General features: G+C 39.5%; 1 protein-coding gene across 2 annotated transcripts in view; it reads right to left on the bottom strand.

Annotated features, from left to right (window-relative positions):
* Positions 1 to 19,468, bottom strand: part of pdzd8 (PDZ domain containing 8) — a 71,732-nt gene that overhangs the window by 50,340 nt on the left and 1,924 nt on the right. For both annotated transcript variants that reach the window (XM_044214068.1, XM_044214069.1), the window contains exons 2-3: positions 4,950 to 5,075; positions 1,082 to 1,184 (exon numbers count right to left, since the gene is read on the bottom strand). In XM_044214068.1, coding sequence (XP_044070003.1) covers positions 1,082 to 1,184; positions 4,950 to 5,075 — 229 coding nt within the window. The remainder of the gene's footprint in view (positions 1 to 1,081; positions 1,185 to 4,949; positions 5,076 to 19,468) is intronic.

Raw genomic sequence — 19,468 nt, 5'->3', positions numbered from 1 at the left:
GAAAGTATTTCATATTTTACTTTTACATCTTATAATCAGTGATGATATTCGGGCCAATATGGTAGATTTCTTCTCAGTGCAATTACATGATCTGGAATCAAGTGTATTACTCCACTAGATAATGTGGTTAGCTCTGAGAGAAAGACCCGATATTTCACTGCCCCCTGCTGGACGAGGATTCAACTCTTCCAAAGTCATTAGACATTACGTCAAAGCACAGTGCAGGACAATTACTGTTCAACAGAATGAATACAAATAATCTTTGAGCCATTGCAAATGTCATCAGAAGTGTGCGGCAAGGATAGCAGCATCAGGCTTCGCTGGAGCCAGAGCCAGTAATTAGGGCTGACATTTCACTCTAAAACGGTCATTAGTCACTTCCAAACAAGCCTGATGTGATAACTGTAATATCTCTAAATTGCAGCAATTAGAAAAAGGTTTGCCGGAGGGGCTTGAACATTTTCTTTGCTGCTCAAAATGTCAACAATGGAACAATCTCACCAGTGCAAGTAAAATGAAAATAAGCTTGTATTAACGTGTCAATAAGACAAGGTGTCCAATATGTAGCATTTACAGAGGAAGTGTTTGTGTTACAGCTCTGTTTTTAAAGAAAAGTCAGCAGCTCCATTGTTGGAAACTGGTGAATTTTTCTAAATTAATTGTGAATTTTGTGAATTGGCAGTGGTATCTTTGTTACCAACACATATTTGACTGTTACAGCTCTTTGGCATTGCTCTCTCTCTCTCTAGAGAGATCTGACTGAAATACACAAAGTGAGGAATGACAGATAAGTCTAATTTATCATCAGGTGTACTGATACTTCATCAGTGTTCAAACTAACTTTCAATCTGGTTTCTTATTGGGTGGAACATGCTGCTTTGTTGTATTTTCAGTTTGGGATATGGCCGTTTTACACTGTGCACAACAATTAAATGTAATCAAATGTATACCTTTATATACATTAGCACAATTCTAAATTTAGTATCCTGTACCTTTAAACATGATTCAGTGAAATCCTAAACCGGAGGAATGAGAAGGAAAACGAGGACAGAGAAGTAAAGTCAGTTGTTAAAAAACCCACCCGTTTGATGGAGCTGCGAGTCTTCTCCTTCCACTGGTGGCTGCTCAGCTCCAGGGTGCAGTGAACATAGGTTTCTCTGTCATAGGAGCCCAGGATGAACAGTCTGCAGGGGCACGAAACAAGACATATGAGAACTACAGCAACTGTGAGATTCTACCACTACAACATTTAGAAGCACCAATAAAGTAAAATCTATGTGCATTCATTGCCTTGTGTTTCTTTAATAGCTTGTCTTAAAAGGCCCTGAAAACCTATTTTCTCCATCAGCTTCTTATCCTAAGAGAGAACGTTCTATATGAACATAAAGGTTTCTAACAAAGGTGGAACAGTTTGGGTTATTTCACATGAGAGACTTTGCGAGATTTTCTGTCTGTAGTTTTCTCTGGTTTGAAGTGGCCAGAACTTAGTGGGAAAAAGGTGATGTCACACATTTCACACATTTGACACTTGGTTCTTTGGTAACTGTCAGTCAAAGCTCATTAGCTACAGCAAATGATTTTTGATTAATTGATTAAATTGTGATAACTGTAAAAAAAAAAAAAAAAAAAAAAAAAAAAAAAACACCCTGTTCAATTTCCCAAGCTGTTCAAATGTTTTGTTTTGTCCTAGAAACAGTGCAAAACCAAAACATATGTATGTAGTATACAGTGTTTATACACATTGGAGAAGCTGCAAACAGAGAGCGATTGGCCTTTTTGCTTGACACATGACTTACATAAATGACTTAATTCATCACAAAATTGTTGCCAGGTTATTTGCTGTTGATCAACTAATTGATCATCTCAGTTCTACTTCAGGAACATGGTGTCACCTCCTACAGGACTGTGGTTGCTCCGCATGTACAAAATCCTGGTTTGACAAATGTATTCCTCTGATTTTAGCATTTCTTTTCTTCATACATGAGCTGCACCTCATCCATCGTCATCAGTACAGGGGCACTCCACTGATTTTATACATAAAGATCAGTTTAGTGGCCATGGGTATTGCTACTCAGCCTGTAAAAATAGCTGTAATGTCTTCTGTGGCTCTTGAGGAGCTTTGTCAAGTCTGAGAAAATATTCCTGATGATGCCATGTCATTTTGGGAGACTACAAAGTTTAACAGAAAGCCTGTGTTACAAACTTGTGACAGATGACAGATGAGGGCATTTATCAGGCAGGAAGAGTTGAAAAAATACTGCTAGCTGCATTATGGGAAATGTAGAATCCAGTCTTTTTGTTTAATCTGTCTCTTTTCAGCCCCCCACTTTACGAAGGTGCAACACTACAAGGTGGTTTATGGCCAGAAATTATTCTGCATATTTGCAAAACCAACAGGTCCAAGCTCAACTTTCCCCATTTGCTTTCTGCAAGCAATGACGTTTTGCCAGTAGGACTTCGCCGATGAACAGATAATGAAAGTAATCCTTTGTTGAATTCTTTGTCAATTAATCAATAACATGTTTGGTCCATAAAATGTCTAGAAATAGTTAAAAAAAAAAATATCCATCACAAGTTCCCAGAGCCCAAGGAAACATCTTCAAAATTGCTTGTTTTGTCCAAACAGCATTTAAAATATATTCAATTTACTTCCATGTAAGACAAAGAAAAGCAGGAGATCTTCACATTTGAGAAGCTGGAACAAGCCAATTTTGGCATTTTTGCTTGAAGAATGGCTCACACAATTACCAAGATTGTGAAAATTGTTGCAGATTGTTGTTTGTTTCTACCAATCGATTAATTGACTTATCATTTCAGCTCTATTGGTCAGTAAAAATTTCTCTTGCACCCTTACGTTGTCCGCTCCCAGCAGTCCCTCATTAATTCATTGCTGTATTAATACTGGAATTGCAAAGGATAAAGCTGGACTTTAACACTATACCTGACTGTACTGTGATACCAGAAAGAAAATATGAGATCACAGCAACATATTTTTTGACCACTGCTGCCCCCTGATGTGTTGAGGATATGCATCAGACGCTGATGAAAAAAATATTCCCTGACTTCCCCAGTCTGAAATACAGTGTACCTCTAGAAACTTTGCAATATTTCAAAAATAGTGTGACCGGTATGATCGTCTTCAGTGACTGTAAAACTGTTTCCTTTGCAAGATTCCACCTAAATGGGTGGATACTTCCCTCTGCTGGACAATTACAGCATACTACACCTCATATGTTTGACATAGTAAACTTAACAATAACTTATACAGCAAGCGTGAGATATGATCTAATAAACACTCAAACTGGTAGGCCAGGAAGACAACAGTCTCCAAACTTGTAACTTAACGCCTTTATAGAAGAAGGTGATGTAAGACGGTAGGGGAAGAAGAGACACTATGAGTGTAATGGACAGGACATGAATTATTAATGGATGAGACTGATCTGATCATCCTGTGGTCTATCAAACACATGCAATCATATCCAACCATGGTTCAACACACACACACAGCCTGGGCTATTTGATTTGACTCTTTGGCCAACTAAAATTTAAACATGCCAGCTTTGGACAAAGAGAGAGTGTTTTTGTCTCAGAAAGGAGAAGAGAGAGTGTTGTCTGTCCAATATGATGGGGTTTCTAGATGCTACAGGGTTTGAAGACACTATGTAGATTTAAATGTTCCTTATGGGTGGCCGATTCAATTACATACTGTTTGTATTTAGAACTTTTCTCTTTGAAAAGTCTGCATGGAATTGTATTTTGAAATGCTGATTGATCAAAAAGATCAGCCACAACAGCAGAATAGGACAACATTTCTAAATCAGATGTTAGCTTGTGAGAGTGTAATGCTGTTTTGCAGCTGACAATCAATAAATTCTCAACCTGTGGGAAACACTGCTTTCAGCAAGTTATCACAGTATGTTCTTTAAAATGACAGTCAGGTGGTTCAGTAGGACAAAGAAGACAAATAAATCAGTTAATGCATTGTAGTACCCAACATTGCACTGAAGCATATGTAGTGAAAAACGCTGTGTAAAACATGTCGCGTTTTCATTTGAAGGTTTTCAAGGACAGTTTAATTGAGCTAAATGCTGTTCTTTATTTAAACAGAATTTTTTTAAAAAAACTTGTTTTGGAAGAAAACCTTTACTAGAGTTGCGTGGCTAAGAGTCAAGCAAGTAAATAATTCTAAACACCCACAACAGTCAAATGGCCACCATCAAACAATGTATAGATGGACCTGAAGGGTCCTACTGGCAAAGTTGTTCACAATGAGAGATACAAATATGTAAAAAGTGCCACATTAAAAAGCCCTTGTCAATTTTCTTTTGATGAGTACCAAGGGGCCTAACATGTCAACGTGTCAAACAGAAAAAAAGTATCAATGCAAGGCAAAATTGTTAGGACTAAATACAGGAAAAAGGAAATCATGATACATACAGTTAAGCTGCCAGTTTATTATGTCCCCCAACTAAACTAATGCAGTCTAATACAACAGCTCCTGAATGTGCTGTTGATGTGTATTGCATTAAAACTGAAAGGTGATTCTAATATTTAGTCTTATTTATTTTGGCTCTGGCAAAAAAAAAAAAAAAAAAAAGGCAGGGTTGTCTGGCAAAAAAGTCGAACGTGGCTCAAATTTTTCCGCAACGCAATGTGACGTCATCCTGCAAGATACTGTGTTGGCCAATCACATACGTGCAAGAGCACATTGTAACGTTAACGCGTTATGTCACGAGTCCAGATGGACGATAAAATGATTGTTCCCATGATGATTAACATAGTATAGTGATGGGGGCACACTATTGTCTAAAATATCACTGAATGATGTAGCATTAAGTTTTCCCAAAACGCAACAGAGGGACCTGCCAAAACCAGGACAAACAGCCCTAGACCAAAAGCACACAAAGGAATGTGGACAGGGGAAGTACAGAAGGAATTCAAGTTCTTACCTGCTACATTCAATGAGGGTGACTTTGAGTCGGCCTTCCACCAGCCTGCTGTCCTGGACTGACAGGTCCACATCACAAGCTGAACCCAGCGGAGGCTGCACTTGGAATGGGAAGAAGGGCTTGTATCTGGAGAAAGACACAGGAAACATCGAAAGTCCATTTTAATTCAGGATTTCCACTATGGCACTGATGTAAACTCCCTGACTGTGCATCAGTAAATAACATAGTAATTGTAAAACAACCAACTAAAGCAACTGTACAGTACCCACACAGATGACCCTCACAACTAGTGCCTCTTATCTGCCAGAAAAAAAACATCACTTTTCATTACCCTTTAAGGGGAAAAATCACACTTTGATATTATATTGAATACAAGTAGTCAAATGTTGATTTTCAGTGAACAAACTGTTAATCAGATTTGAAAAACCTGTCCAATAGCTTTGAAAGGAATGAACTGACACAGTGGGGAATGCATCAGCTCGGGTTTGCATTATTTATGAAGAATGTAAGCAGTAGGCAGAGTCACAGTGAATGCTGGCCACACTGTGACTGCTGCTGCTGCCGGGTGTGGTGCTTGGTGGAGAAGTGGCTCCCAAGTGCTGCTAGCCTAAGTCTTAATAAAGCAGTCATTGTAATGTATAAACATGAAGTCTGAGAGCACACACCCATCCTTTGCTATTTTGGGCTCCTGGTGCTACTGTTGCTGGCCTGAGGCTCCTGCTGTTCTAAACAGTGGTCTTTGTTCAGGCAAATCATCCACTTTACTGTTGAAACTGATGTTACGGTCTGTCCATACAAGTGCTCTGATGGTCACATATACACAGTCAGGGTTTTGTAAACAGTCAATCCCACGAATGCAGGAAAAATTCTCACTCAGAGTTATAAACCATTAGCATCTACACTATTTAAGGTATTTCAGAGACTATCCTTCTCTCTAGACCAGAACCCGACAATCAATAGTTATACTACTTTGTGCGTTGGTCGAGTCAAGCTTCCTGTTTCCATCGTAGCAGAGTTGAAATGATTGCTGGCAATAAGCCCTTTAATCAGACACTGTACCATTGCATGTTTAAAGCAGGGTGGGAAATACACATAACTCACTTGTGAATGGGTACTAGGTAAAATATTAGGCCAATCAATGTCTAACACTACTATAAGAAGGAATAATGTGTAATAGGCTTCAAAAAGTGAAATATGACCAGTGAACTGAGAATAGTTAAAATAGAATGAACTGCAGTTTAAAATACAATAATTTGAAATTAAGATCTGAAGATTTGAAAACGCTATTGGCGTGCAAGGGAAAGGTTCACTTCAATTCAATTTTATTTATAGAGTGCCAATTTATAACAGAAGTTATCTCATTGCACTTTTCCTATAGAGCAGGTCTAGACCGTACTCTTTATAATATTATTTACAGAGACCCAACAAATCCCACCAAGAGCAAGCACTTGGCAACAGTGGCAAGGAAATACTTCCTTTTAAGAGGCAGAAACCTCGAGCAGAACCAGACTCAGGGTGCGCGGCCATCTGCTGCTGCCGGTTGGGTTGGGTAACATAAAATAACTAGTAAAACACCCAGGAAAAAAATCTGCAGTGCATTTTTTAAATTTGCGTCTGGTGGAATATAAGCAGCAGACAGAGATAGTGATGATAATATTGTTTGTATCTTCACATAAAAGGTTCGACATCTGGAAACAGTGTCCATCCACTTTGCCTGCGTCTGAGCACCAAGCATCATCGAAACACAGAGTCTTCGTCCTTTCATATTGCTGTAATTTTGAGTTGTGTCATCTCGGAACACTGTCCCCCCGTCAAGTGCTTGATCCAGATTACTGTCATAGGTAATACGTGTTTCAGCAATAAAGCCAAAAAATTAAAAAATAAATAACAGATGAAAAATAAGAATGTAGCTAGCGGAGTTTAAAGGAGCTACAGGCCACAGCATCTACATGCCAGCCGTTGCCATAGCAAATATTTGGCATGCGTGGAGGATTCATCGTTAACATGTACAAACTGAGATCGATCTGATGGATGTCAAATCCTCAACTAAACTATTGTTATGTAGAAAGTCACAACTAATTGGCGAGTGCTTTCGTAAGGATCTTAAGAAAGGAAGGGGAGGTTAGATATAGGTCTATAGTTAACTAAATTTGCTGGATCAAGAGTGGGCCTTTTAAGAAGAGGACTGTGGTAGATAGCCTGTTAAAGACAGATTAATCATATCAAGTAAAGAAGTGCTAACTAAGGGTAAAACTTCTTTAAGCAACCTAGTTGGGATAGGGACTAAGAGACAAGTTGATGGCTTAGATGAAGAAATTATTTGGAGGTCGACGGGAGAAAAGCAGTCTAAATATACAGGTTTTTCAGCTGTTTCTAAGGTTCCTGTCTTTAAGGATAAATAGTTGTCGGTTGAGGGCAGGACGTGATGAATTTTGTCTCTAATAATTAAAATTTTATCATTAAAAGAAGCTCATGAAGATTTGTGTTTATATGTTGGGCTAAGTTGCAAGTAGTAGAAGGCTGACAATCCCACCATGCTTGTAGATTTTCTTAGCGGGGATTCAGACCCGAAAACAGCACTGTGTTAAAAACAGCGCAGGGGGCTGGATTGATGAGGGCGTGTTGTCTAAGGTACCGGTGAGACAACGAAATTGTCACTGGCAGTTAAGGTTGTGAAACACGTTTGCTGATGATAGTCACAACCCAATAGTTTGGTGAAGAAGCCTCTCCGTTCACAAATGGATAGAAATTGGTTGAATTTAGTTCCACATAGGAAATGAACTGGAGATTAGGACAGGCCAGTGAGTTTAACAATGTTAAGCAAGAGGAGACAAAAGTTCTGCTTTAGTAGCTCAGACTGCTGATGTGATTTGTGCCTTCATGGACTCAATAGAGAAACAGCTTTGGTGGGTGGTCAGCAGTGGGTGCTAGCAGTAAAGAGAGAGCAGACATCAGGTGTGAGTCCAAACTCACAAATTCTTCCAGAACAAAATACTTTTTCGCTCTGGAAGCACCAAAAAGCAAAATGAAGATAATGCAACTGAAATCAACATCTTTTCACCAGCAAGAATGGCATACAGTATGACAGATTTATACCCCAAAAAAAAAACATATCTGACTAAGTTTGCTGAAATGTGCGCCATTCAGTCTACAGTCCCTGCCTGTTGTCCCCCAGCGGCAACATATGGTCAACAACATCATGTGATTATTCACAAATTTTACATGTGGCCCTGGGGGGCACATGGCCTGTGTAACTGTTGTTTATTTTATTCCTACACTGGGTAGATAGATTAATTGTGAATTCCAGGCAACTCCAAAAGAAATCCATACTCTGATCAGGTCACTGAATGCACAAAAATCTACTGTAACAAGACAGTTGGTATTTTACAAACTGTGCAGATTCAGTTTCATTCAAAGAAGCAGATTAACTGCAGATAATCTTTGTCTAAAGCACGAGAATTTATGTAACTTTCAGGTCAATGAAGAAGGAAGAACGCCTATCATATTTAATAAGGCATGCCTACGAATGTACTGATTCTCATGTAAAGAACAGCAGACAGAACCTGGTCAGTTCCTGTACTTCGCACCTTTCAGTAAACCTAAATTAGGATAACAAGTAGTTTAGCATCTACAAAAAGCTGCAAATATGTATGTTATGTGGGCCTAATTGTGCCTCAGGCATTAAATACAAATTACAGAAAGTGTTTGAAACATTTTCATAGTTCTTGCATTTTACATAATGACAAACAAGTAATCTATTTCATGATTGTATATTGGCATTGTTAGCACCGAATGTCATATTCGATAGCCTTTAAGAACATGGAAAATTTGATTTCGAAATGAGGTTCCTGGAGCCCTAGTGGTATGTAAACAGGTATTCACACAGCATCAAATACTACAACTATAAATAACTACTACTAATGCTCTTGTTCAAAGTGAGAACCACACAAAAGACCCAAGAATCAACAAGACAGGGCATACAGTGCATCTGGAAAGTATTCACAGCGCTTCACTTTTTCCACATTTTGTTATGTTACAGCCTTATTCCATAATGGATTAAATTCATTATTTTCCTCAAAATTCTACAAACAATACCCCATAATGACAATGTGAAAGAAGTTTGTTTGAAATCTTTGCAAATTTATTAAAAATAAAAAAATGGAGAGAAAAAAAATAATCACATGTACATAAGTATTCATAGCCTTTGCCATGACACTCAGGTGAGCTCAGGTGCATCCTGTTTCCACTGATCATACTTGAGATGTTTCTACAACTTGACTGGAGTCCACCTGTGGTAAATTCAGTTGATTGGACATGATTTGGAAAGGCACACACCTGTCTATATAAGGTCCCACAGTTAACAGTGCATGTCAGAGCACAAACCAAGCCATCAAGTCCAAGGAATTGTCTGTAGACCTCTGAGACAGGATTGTATAGAGGCACAGATCTGGGAAAACATTTCTGAAGCATTGAGGTCCCAATGAGCACAGTGGCCTCCATCATCCGTAATGGAAGAAGTTTGGAACCACCAGGACTCTTCCTAGAGCTGGCCGCCCGGCCAAACGGAGCGATCTGGGGAGAAGGGCCTTTGTCAGGGAAGTGACAAAGAACCCGATGGTCACTCTGACAGAGCTCCAACGTAATACGTGGACATGATTTGGAAAGCAGGCACCGCTCATCACCTGGCCAATACCATCCCTACAGTGAAGCATGGCGGTGGCAGCATCATGCTGTGGGGATGTTTTTCAGCGGCAGGAAATGGGAGACCAGTCAGGCTCGAGGGAAAGATGAATGCAGCAATGTACAGAGACATCCTTGATGAAAACCTGCTCCAGAGCGCTCTGGACCTCAGACTGGGGCGAAGGTTCATCTTCCAACAGGACAACAACCCTAAGCACACAGCCAAGATAACAAGTGGCTACGGGACAGCTCTGTGAATGTCCCCGAGTGGCCCAGACTTAAACCCGATTGAACATCTCTGGAGAGATCTGTGTGTGCTGTGCACCGACGCTCCCCATCCAACCTGATGGAGCTTGAGAAGTCCTGCAAAGAAGAATGGGAGAAACTGCCCAAAAATAGGTGTGCCAAGCTTGTAGCATCATATGCAAGACTCAGACTGCAAGAGGCTGTAATTGGTGCCAAAGGTGCTTGAACAAAGCATTGAGCAAAGGCTGTGAACACTTGAGATTTTTTCCGTTTTATATTTTTAATAAATTTGCAAAGATTTCAAACAAACTTCTTTCATGTTGTCATTATGATGTATTGTTTGTAGAGTTTTGAGGAAAATAATGAATTGAATCCGTTTTGGAATAAGGCTGTAACATAACAAAATGTGGAAAAAGTGAAGTGCCGTGCATTCTTTCCGGATGCACTGTACGACGTTTTTCAGTCCGTAGCCCTTCTAATATTGAAGAAGCAAAAAAAAAAAAAAACTCAATTGTGTTCTGTTCTTCAAAAGGCCCCACACACATATTGGCCAAAACCAGGAATGCTGTTAGGCTATCCAGTTTCAGGCGTGGCAACCATCATACCTTTTGCTACATTATGTGCCAAATAGACAGGCTTGGGCATTGTCTCAGCAAGTGCACTGACAAAAGCATTCAGCCATCATGAAATAAAGTCACTGACAGAAGAGTATTGTTAGAGCCAAGCTGTCCAAGTTAAAGGGCCGCTTACATTTCACTCTTTCATAGTGTCAAGCTTGAAGGAGCCTATTCTGATATAATTCACATAGCAAAAAATATAATAGGCCTACAAAACAGCTCCACAGGCAGGCTTAAACGGGAGCATGACAACACAAAAAAATGTTCTATCATTGATGGGTAACATCAGACTGAAATATAATTCAAAAGATTTCAGTAAAAAAAAAAGTCTGATAAATGAAACTGATTAGAAGTGACGTCCAAATGTTGTCCTGTGGTTGCCTGTTAGAGATCTGTAAACTATTTAACCATGCTGCATTAAGAGATAGGGGATGTCTATTTTTGTGGAACATAGCGTGCAGACTGATGGTCCAGGCAATCAATCTAAAATGAGGACACTAACAGAGAGTTGAAATACAATGACCTCATAAAGTATTGTATTTTTTCCTGGTGATTTATGGTAAGTCTTTTTCTGTGAGAGAACCTCATTCATTGCATTCATTTCAATGTTCTTTAGATGCTGCAACTTTTTTTTTGTAATTACATACATTTGGCATTCATAAGCCTCCAGTCAAAAAAAGACATTCCAACATATCCAGTGAAACCAAAGGCTGAACAGATAAATGGAGGATAAAGACAGTTACACAGTCAAATTTAATAACATACAAGACTACTAGAAAAACAACATGGTGGCATCATACTTAAAAGGGAGAGTTCACCCCAAGAATCAAAAATACATATTTTTCTTCTCCTACACAGTCCAAAGGCACGAGCTGTGCGTTCCTTCTCACTTGCTATGGCATTTGTGGAGATTATGGCCAAAGCAATATAGCCATGGCCAGCTGAGTCTGCCTACTGCAGCCACAGTGTTAGAACCCTTATCTGTGGTTATGCAGAATGTTTTCTGCTCATCTGCTAGTGTATCAGTTGTGTGAATATCTTGTTTCTAAACACTTCGACTGTAGAGTCCAGTCAGTGGTGAGATAATGTATAGTTAAGCTAATTTTTGAGCTTGACTACATGTCTGTGGTGGAGTAAAAGTCAATTTATTTTATTTACTTGAGAATGCCATCCTTCGCTTGGTTGTTTAAGTTGGGGATTGCAGTTTTGGAGATGTATGTTTTTCCTGGTATTTCAAACTTTTGCAGCATTTCTCTAAATGCTGTTTTTTCAAATCGTATAGAACAGCTGCATTTCTTTGTTAATGCTAATAAAAGCAGTCGTTCAAATATTAGAAGTGCCTCGAAATAAACAGTAGGTGAGGCCAATTCTCCACGCAGGTGCCACTAAACCATAGCAGAAGAGGGGGCGCACCGAGATGACGTGATTAAAAGAGCGCCAGTCAAACCTCATACGTTGGAAAACGATGTGGAAAAAGTGATGGAAATACAACATTTCTGTTCGTTTTTATACAGGTGAATGGAAACGGTTATAATGATTATGCAAAATGGTCGCGGTCAGCTCAAATAATTGTGATCAGGCGATGATGTAATAATTGTGACAGCCCTAGTTTCATGTAGGAACTATTTTCTTTCTACCGAACTACACCCGCATCACCGCGCAGAAGGAAGCGTGCAGTGATACAGCAATACTGCTAGCTCACCTAGCACCACTGAGATAGCTAATGTTAGAGGTCAGCCGAGGAGGACACCATGGTTTACATTCTGTGCTGTCACAGGCACGAGCCTCTCGTCCATGAGTAGATGCATGCTTCCTTCTGACATCTCTACGGCCGATATCTCCACAACTCAGCAACTCACACCAAACCAAACAAGATGGATAAATAGCACTACAGGTAAGACGAAACATATTTTAGATTTTGGGGTGAACTGTCCCTTTAAGCTTTTAGATGTATGGAAAGTCAAAGTGATTATTATTGGACTCCCACACCTCATGCAGGGTCCTAAACATGTCAGTTCTGGTGCATATTTGATAGTAGCCGGCCAAATAGTGGCCAGAGCCCTTACTTCCTTCAACTGCAGAGGGTGCCAGGCCTTTATTTGAAGCTTATATTAGAGACAAGCCATTATTTCTAATTTACTCTGTTTGATGTATTTGCTCATATTTTAGTATGAAGCTTTCTTCTTTTCTGATATGCTATGTTTATCCTGTAAACTTTTTGTTATGGCATGATGTTGTTAATACAAACTCAAAATAAATTAAATCAAATTAAAAGCCGAGAAGAATCCCTTTATTTCCTAACAAGGCATTTATTGTGAAACATCTGTAGGAATGTGGTGCGGCAAATTAGGTGAATTGCACGGTTTCTGTACGGTACTTCAAAATGTAGCTATTGCCATCTTGTGGAACTTGGACATATGTTTGGCTAGGACATTGACACACATACACCCACAGTGACTGAAATAAAACAATAACACTTTAGATGACTAGCAAAGCAGGCAAAAACGTCAATCTTTTCAGTGCACCTGGTTTTATTAATGACTTACGTCAGAGGTTAGGTTTAAGAGCTTGCAAAATAAAAGGTTAAATACAAAGGTTCAGGTCTTTGCTTCAGCAGCAGTCAGCACTGGAGGCAAATGTCATCTCACAACTGAGAAATAGATGGTAAATGGTAAATGGACTGTATTTGTATAGCGCCTTTCTAGTCTTCTGACCACTCAAAGCTCTTCACACTACATATCACATTCACCCTATTCACACACATTCATACACTGATGGCAGGTGCCAACTGCGCATGGAGAGCTATTGTTACTTTGAAGAGCCTCGGATCAAAAGTGCTTTGACTGACCTACTGTATTTTAAAAGATAAAGATGATGATAGTCTCAATGGTACAACAAATAAACCATGTTGTCTGCTACTGTTAAACTCTTTTTGCTTTCACTATGCAATCATACTATTTGATGAGTAGTGCATAAGGCTAACCTAAGACTGTCCTTGTTATGTTGAAACAAAATGAAAGGGAGCTAAATTTAATAGATGTTTACACTAAACTGTCGTTTGTTGCCTCCTGTGAAAATTGTATAATGGTGTCTTTAATAACTTCCTTTAGCAACAAACCAAAGGAACAAAAATTAAAAAATAATTAAGTATTGTGTTCAATAACTTTTGACCTGCAGTGTGCAAGTGTATGGAATTTGTCACAGTACGTGTATATACAGATGGGTGACAAATTAAAGGAAAAACCAACATGAGGTGTCTTACTATGGAGTCAGGCCACCACGAGCCTCCAGAACAGCTTCAGTGCTCCTTGCCAAGTGTGTGGAACTCTATGGACGGGTGAACACCATTCCTCCTCAAGATATTCCCTAATTTATACAGGCAACCTTTATTTAAATCAGGTAATCTCATCGAGTCAGTCATTGAAGTCAGTACATCAGAAAACCGTGCGGACACTGAGCTGACGTGCATTTAATTAGTTACGCTCATTGGGAGACGGTTTTGAGTTTCGGTATTTATACCAAAATTAAAACCAAAATGTTTTGATACTTTTGATACTACACATAAAATAAATAACATACAGTCTAAAATTAGTAGAAACGTCAGTGGAAAATATCTGATCGATTTATTAATGAATGTAATGTTAGGCCTATGCCTAGATGGTGTGGGTTTTTACTAGGCTATGTTTTCTGTTATGATTGATTAGCTAAACTAAACGTAATTCTACATCGAAAACTGAACAAATGTTTCTAAAGCCCTTCTCGTGTCAGCGGACGCGCTAAATATCTTATAAAACTCATGCACTTCAGCACTGCTGCTGGAAAAAAATCCTAGGAGAAACACTGGCACTGCTGTATCTCCAGAGCCTCTTGGAACTAAAATAACTTAAGATTTTGTTAAAAAAAAAAAATCATCATGGGATTATGATTACTTACTTGCTTTATACTGAGCTCACATGATCCAGCTCTATGACAACAGAGCCGACTCCATCCGCTGATGAAAGCTCAGGAATAAGCTTATAAGTGGACCTTGAGTTGGGACCGTTTTGTCAAACTACTATTTCCAAGGACGAGAATGAACTTTGATGCTTAATCTTTAAGCCAACACACCCTAAAGGTGCTTTGAATGAAATCATAACAGCTATTTAGCTCCCATGTCAACAGATCCATCTCCATGACAACTCCATTCGCTGATGAAGACGCTGTGATACAGTGGAAAGCTCCAGAAAAAGCTGGTAAATTGGCCACAAGTTGGGGTTTTTTATTGTTAAATTATATTATTCCCAAAACGGCCTTCACCATGATTCAAAGTAATGACCAATTTTTTTGTTGTCCTTTGCTTGGATCAGTCATTAACTGATGCTTAGTGAAACAACTTAAGAAATTAGCAGCCCTAATTGGTCAATAATGCTAGTACACAAGCTGTTTCCCAGGCTCCTCTCCCCTCCTCTAAGCTTCTGCAAATGCAGCTTCCAGATGTGTACAAAACAAAAACAGGGAGCTGGAATGGTGACTGGGGCAAAGAAACACCATCACAGATTTGGCTTTGAACATAGTATTCCCCCATAGCTGGAGTTGTGACTCTACATGTGTGCTGTAATGCCTGGATTACCTCCAGTGGGCTGCGCTCCCAGCCCTCCCCTCCACAGAACAACCATCTGTGCCACTCAGAAATCCCAAGGTCCAGCTTTCATTCTCTGAGGCTGCTCTTCATTTCATCATCTCATCACGCTCACTCATTCTATATGATTGTGGGTGATACACATCATGTACATTTAGAGTTCCTCTGTTTTCTGCAGTACTCTCCCACACAACTCAAAGGCATTGAGTCTGTGGCAGTAAATAAGTGTTTAACACTTGCATGTAACAGTTGGACAGGCAACACAGAGCGTTTGATGAAACATCTATCACATCAGCCTTTCTGAAAGGCATTTAATGGGCTGGTGCACTCCCAGGCCCGGTGCACTCCCAGGCCCGGTGCACTCCCAGGCCCGGTGCACTCCCAGGCCCAACCTCCTGGATCTTGAGCTCTCTAAAGAGTAAACAGCAATGCCTTTCAGCCTCTCATGACTCACTATTGAATGCTTTTTTTCTTTTATTTGAAAATGACAAAAAACTGCTCAGAAGTCATGGTTATAATTGGAGAGTCAAATAACAAGGTTTCCTGTAGTGTTTTACTGTAGAGTGGAGGTATGCCTCCTCATCTGAAATAAAGAGTGCCTCCACTTACGCCAGAAGAAATTATTACATTTATATTAATATTAAGCTTCAGGGAAAACGAGCAGAGGCCCATCACACAGTAAAAGGCCACATATTTAATAACTGAGGAGATTTTTTAAACTGTCATCTAGTAACTAAATCAATAACAAGACTAGACAAATCACAATTTGTCCGATTCAGCTGAGCAGGTGATTGATCGATCTTATCGTACGTTTGCTTTGGTCTATAAAAAGTGTCGATTGAAGGAAAATTAACTAGTAGTTTAAGTTATTTTTCAATCAAAATTTGATGGTTCCAGCTTCTCGAGTGTGAGGATGTGCTGCTTTGTTTTATATCACTGTAAACTGAGTATCTTTGGCTTTTGGACTGTTGGTCGGACAAAATGACATTTGAAGGTCACCGTGGGTTCTGGGAAATTGTGCACTTCTTGCTGTTTTCTGGACCAAACAATTAATGTAATTAAGTAATCGATAAAATAACCAGCAGATGAATCAATAGAAAAAAATTATCATCAGTTGCAGCCCTAATTCAGTTTACAATCACATAAGAAAGAGAAAAGCAGAAAATCACCACAATTGAAACTCTGGAACCAGTTTAAAAAATAACCTCAATGATCAATCAATTATGGAAATAGTTGCCATTTTATTTTCTGTCAATTGATGAATCACTTAATTATCTGATCTAATCCGAGTCAGAGGAGAGGAGACCTACATCATAATGCCATGAAAAAGATTTTTTTTTCAAGTTTTTACAAGTTGGTAAAAGTAGAGAAAAAACAGCTCCATCGCTCACAATCAGTGGGGAAAATCAGTGTGAGGAAAAACTCACTGCTCAAGCTGGACAAGTTTTACACAATACAGTCTGCATTGAGGTGAAATTAGTTTAAAGTTCATATTGACCAGCTGGACTTGTACCAGCTGCTCTGTGTAGTTTGTTGTTTGGAGGGGGCGATCAGCATTGGCCACGTCCACTTAACATTCAAAGTCAAACCTCTTAGCTTCAAATGCTAAAACTGCAATGCTGCAAGGCACAGGGTTGTTTTGTGGGCAAAGATGCCATGCCTCTATTTTAATAATGTTGTGTTAATAATACAATTCTGTGGTTTGAACATGAAGCTGAGATTTCCAACCTTTTGGCAGTAAAGACGTGTATAGGTAGAAAGTTGGAGTTTCAGATCTGCACAGCCATTCTTGACCCCTGCATACTATGAAAGAATCGCCAGCCAGTGCATATTAGCCAGGCTCGCACTAGAAGTCTGCAGGGTGAACTGGATAAAGAGAGGGGTGAAATAGAGCAAGTGTGTCAGAAAGGGTAAGAAACGTTGCACACTGCACTGCGACAACTGATAGTAAATAACAATAAGCCATTCTTTGCCCTGATAACTAATGGCGGGCGCCTTGACAGGACTCACTCAACAAAGGCTGAGACTCAAGTCAATAGTCAGAATACACATTTGTCTTGTTGCCGTGCTGCTGTGAGAAGGTCCCCGCCGTTCCCCAGAGGACAGCTGGGACTTGAATGAGTCCTGTCCATATCAGACATGCTGAATTACAAGATGCCTCAAGTCTGTGTCACTTTCCACAATGTCTGTCACCAGTATGTGCACTCGCTGGGTGCTGCTGAGCTTCCTCTGTTACTATTTCTTTAATTTGGTAAGTAAGTAACCAAACTAGAATAAGGATCAAATAACACAAGTTTCCGTTTAGTTTTGCTTTCTCTCTCATACGCACTTTTTTTCTATTTCCCCTTTTCTCACTCTGTTTCTTCTTCGCTCACTTCCCATCTCTACTTTCAACTAGGTACAGAGCCTATTAAAAGCATTTGTCCCCTTTGTTTTATTGTGCTACATCTTTGAATCTTAGATGTAATTAGGCTTTTTTTTACTCTGATCAACAACAAAAGTCAAAATGACACAATTGTCTATATATTTAGATACATAATTCCGAGCATTTTGATTGTATTCATAATTTTCAATGACAAACCTAAACCATCACTGGAGTCACATAGACCGTTAAATGACGAGTGTGTTAAATATGCCTGTATGTGGAAGCTACAACAGTTGGCCACATCATGAAGACAAATGATACCAATCTGCAACAAGGTTATAGAAAACTACAAATCAGGGGAAGGATAGAAGATTATTTCCAAGGCACTGTATGGTACAGTGTGGTCAATCACAAAAAAACAAAGAATGCAGCAACTGTTGCCCAGGTGCTTCACCAGACAGTTAGTTATGGGAGAGAGGCAAAGAGAAAGCCACTGTTGAAAACAGAAATCTCATATGACATGTAGACTAGTGTTGCTGGAAGGCTTGTGGGAGACTCAAAGTGGAAGTAGGCTCTACGGTCTGTGGAGACCAAATTCCACTTTTTGTTCATAATACTAAATGCTGTGTGGTGGAAGTCAAACACCATACACCAGTAGAAATACACCATTATAGAGCTGAAACAATTAAAGCAGGGGTATGCGATTCTGGAGAAATCCAATAACATGACAAATACCATGATATAGAGCAAACAACAACACAGCAAGTTATGTAACTAACGTTAGCTAGGTTGTGGTTTAGCTTAGCTAGGTTGTAGGTTAGCAAACCGCCGCTACAGTTGCTGCTGCAAAGCTAACATGCAGAGAGCCAGAGCCAGCACAGCAGCTCCAGACAGCGATACTCACAACTCTCCTGCTACTACAGCTAACATCACAACAACAGCACAGCTTGGCAAACTACAAAATAAGCTGAATGTCCGCGGGCAAGTCATTTAACACTACCTGACACACAAATCATGACTGGAACAGTTTGTTAAGCATTTACAGTGCCAGGGCTGTGTACAAAGACCAGACGGACAGCTACCGGAAAGTGAGGAGTTAGTCGCTGAATGTGACAAAAAGATGTGTATTTAATTTGGAAGTCACATGCCAATCTAGAATTTGTTACCAAAAAAGCACTTGGAGGACAGTGACGTGAGATCCCAAGTGACTCCATTATTTTCTAGGCACACAGTGAGCTAAACGGCAGCCAGTATGTAAACATCCTATCAAGCTGCATTTCGTTAAGACGCATTGGTTAATATGTTGACTCCAGCATGTCCAAGTAATGTAACCTTTCTCAGCGAATGGATGGAGGACTGGAAGGTCATTCACTACTGAAGTCAAGTTTTGAGGATCAGACATGTGGTGGAGGATGGTATCACTGATGGCCCAAGGTTCACAAACCTCATAATGTATTTTTCTCCACACTGTCAACCCATCGTTATTATTAAACATTTTCTGAAACTCCTGTGCATGATTTATGATTAATAACACACTGAAAACAAAAGTGATATCTAAAGAATGAGTAGCAGCTGCAAGTGGGAGGGAAGGAGTCTAAAATCTTCTGACTCATGGAGTGGGAGATGTTATTTTAGTTTATGGTGGAGAGTTTGGTTCCCCAAAAACATAGCTGTGCCAGTGTGGCAGCACAACCAAGGACCATAAATACGGAAAACTAGCTGAGTCTATGTTGTACTATATAAATGGGATTTATTTTATAAATCACCAATGTGGCTTGCTATGTTTTTGTTATCTGTTCAAATGTGATTGTAAAGACAGGTCTCTGTGTCCCAGAGCATTTTTTTTTTTTCAGTTTAGGAAGTCATAAAAAGATGGCAACATCATCTCAATCTGACAGTGTTTTAGTAGCTTCTTTCCAGAGCTTTCAACTGCATCTCAGTCTTCAGGATCGGGTTTGCTCTGTGCATGAAGAATATCTTCATGACAACTGAG

The sequence above is a fragment of the Siniperca chuatsi genome, linkage group LG11, assembly GCF_020085105.1.
Source record: "Siniperca chuatsi isolate FFG_IHB_CAS linkage group LG11, ASM2008510v1, whole genome shotgun sequence".
NCBI lineage: Eukaryota > Metazoa > Chordata > Actinopteri > Centrarchiformes > Sinipercidae > Siniperca > Siniperca chuatsi.
The sequence above is the reverse complement of the archived record's forward strand: the minus strand, read 5'-3'. Positions and strand labels throughout refer to the sequence as shown.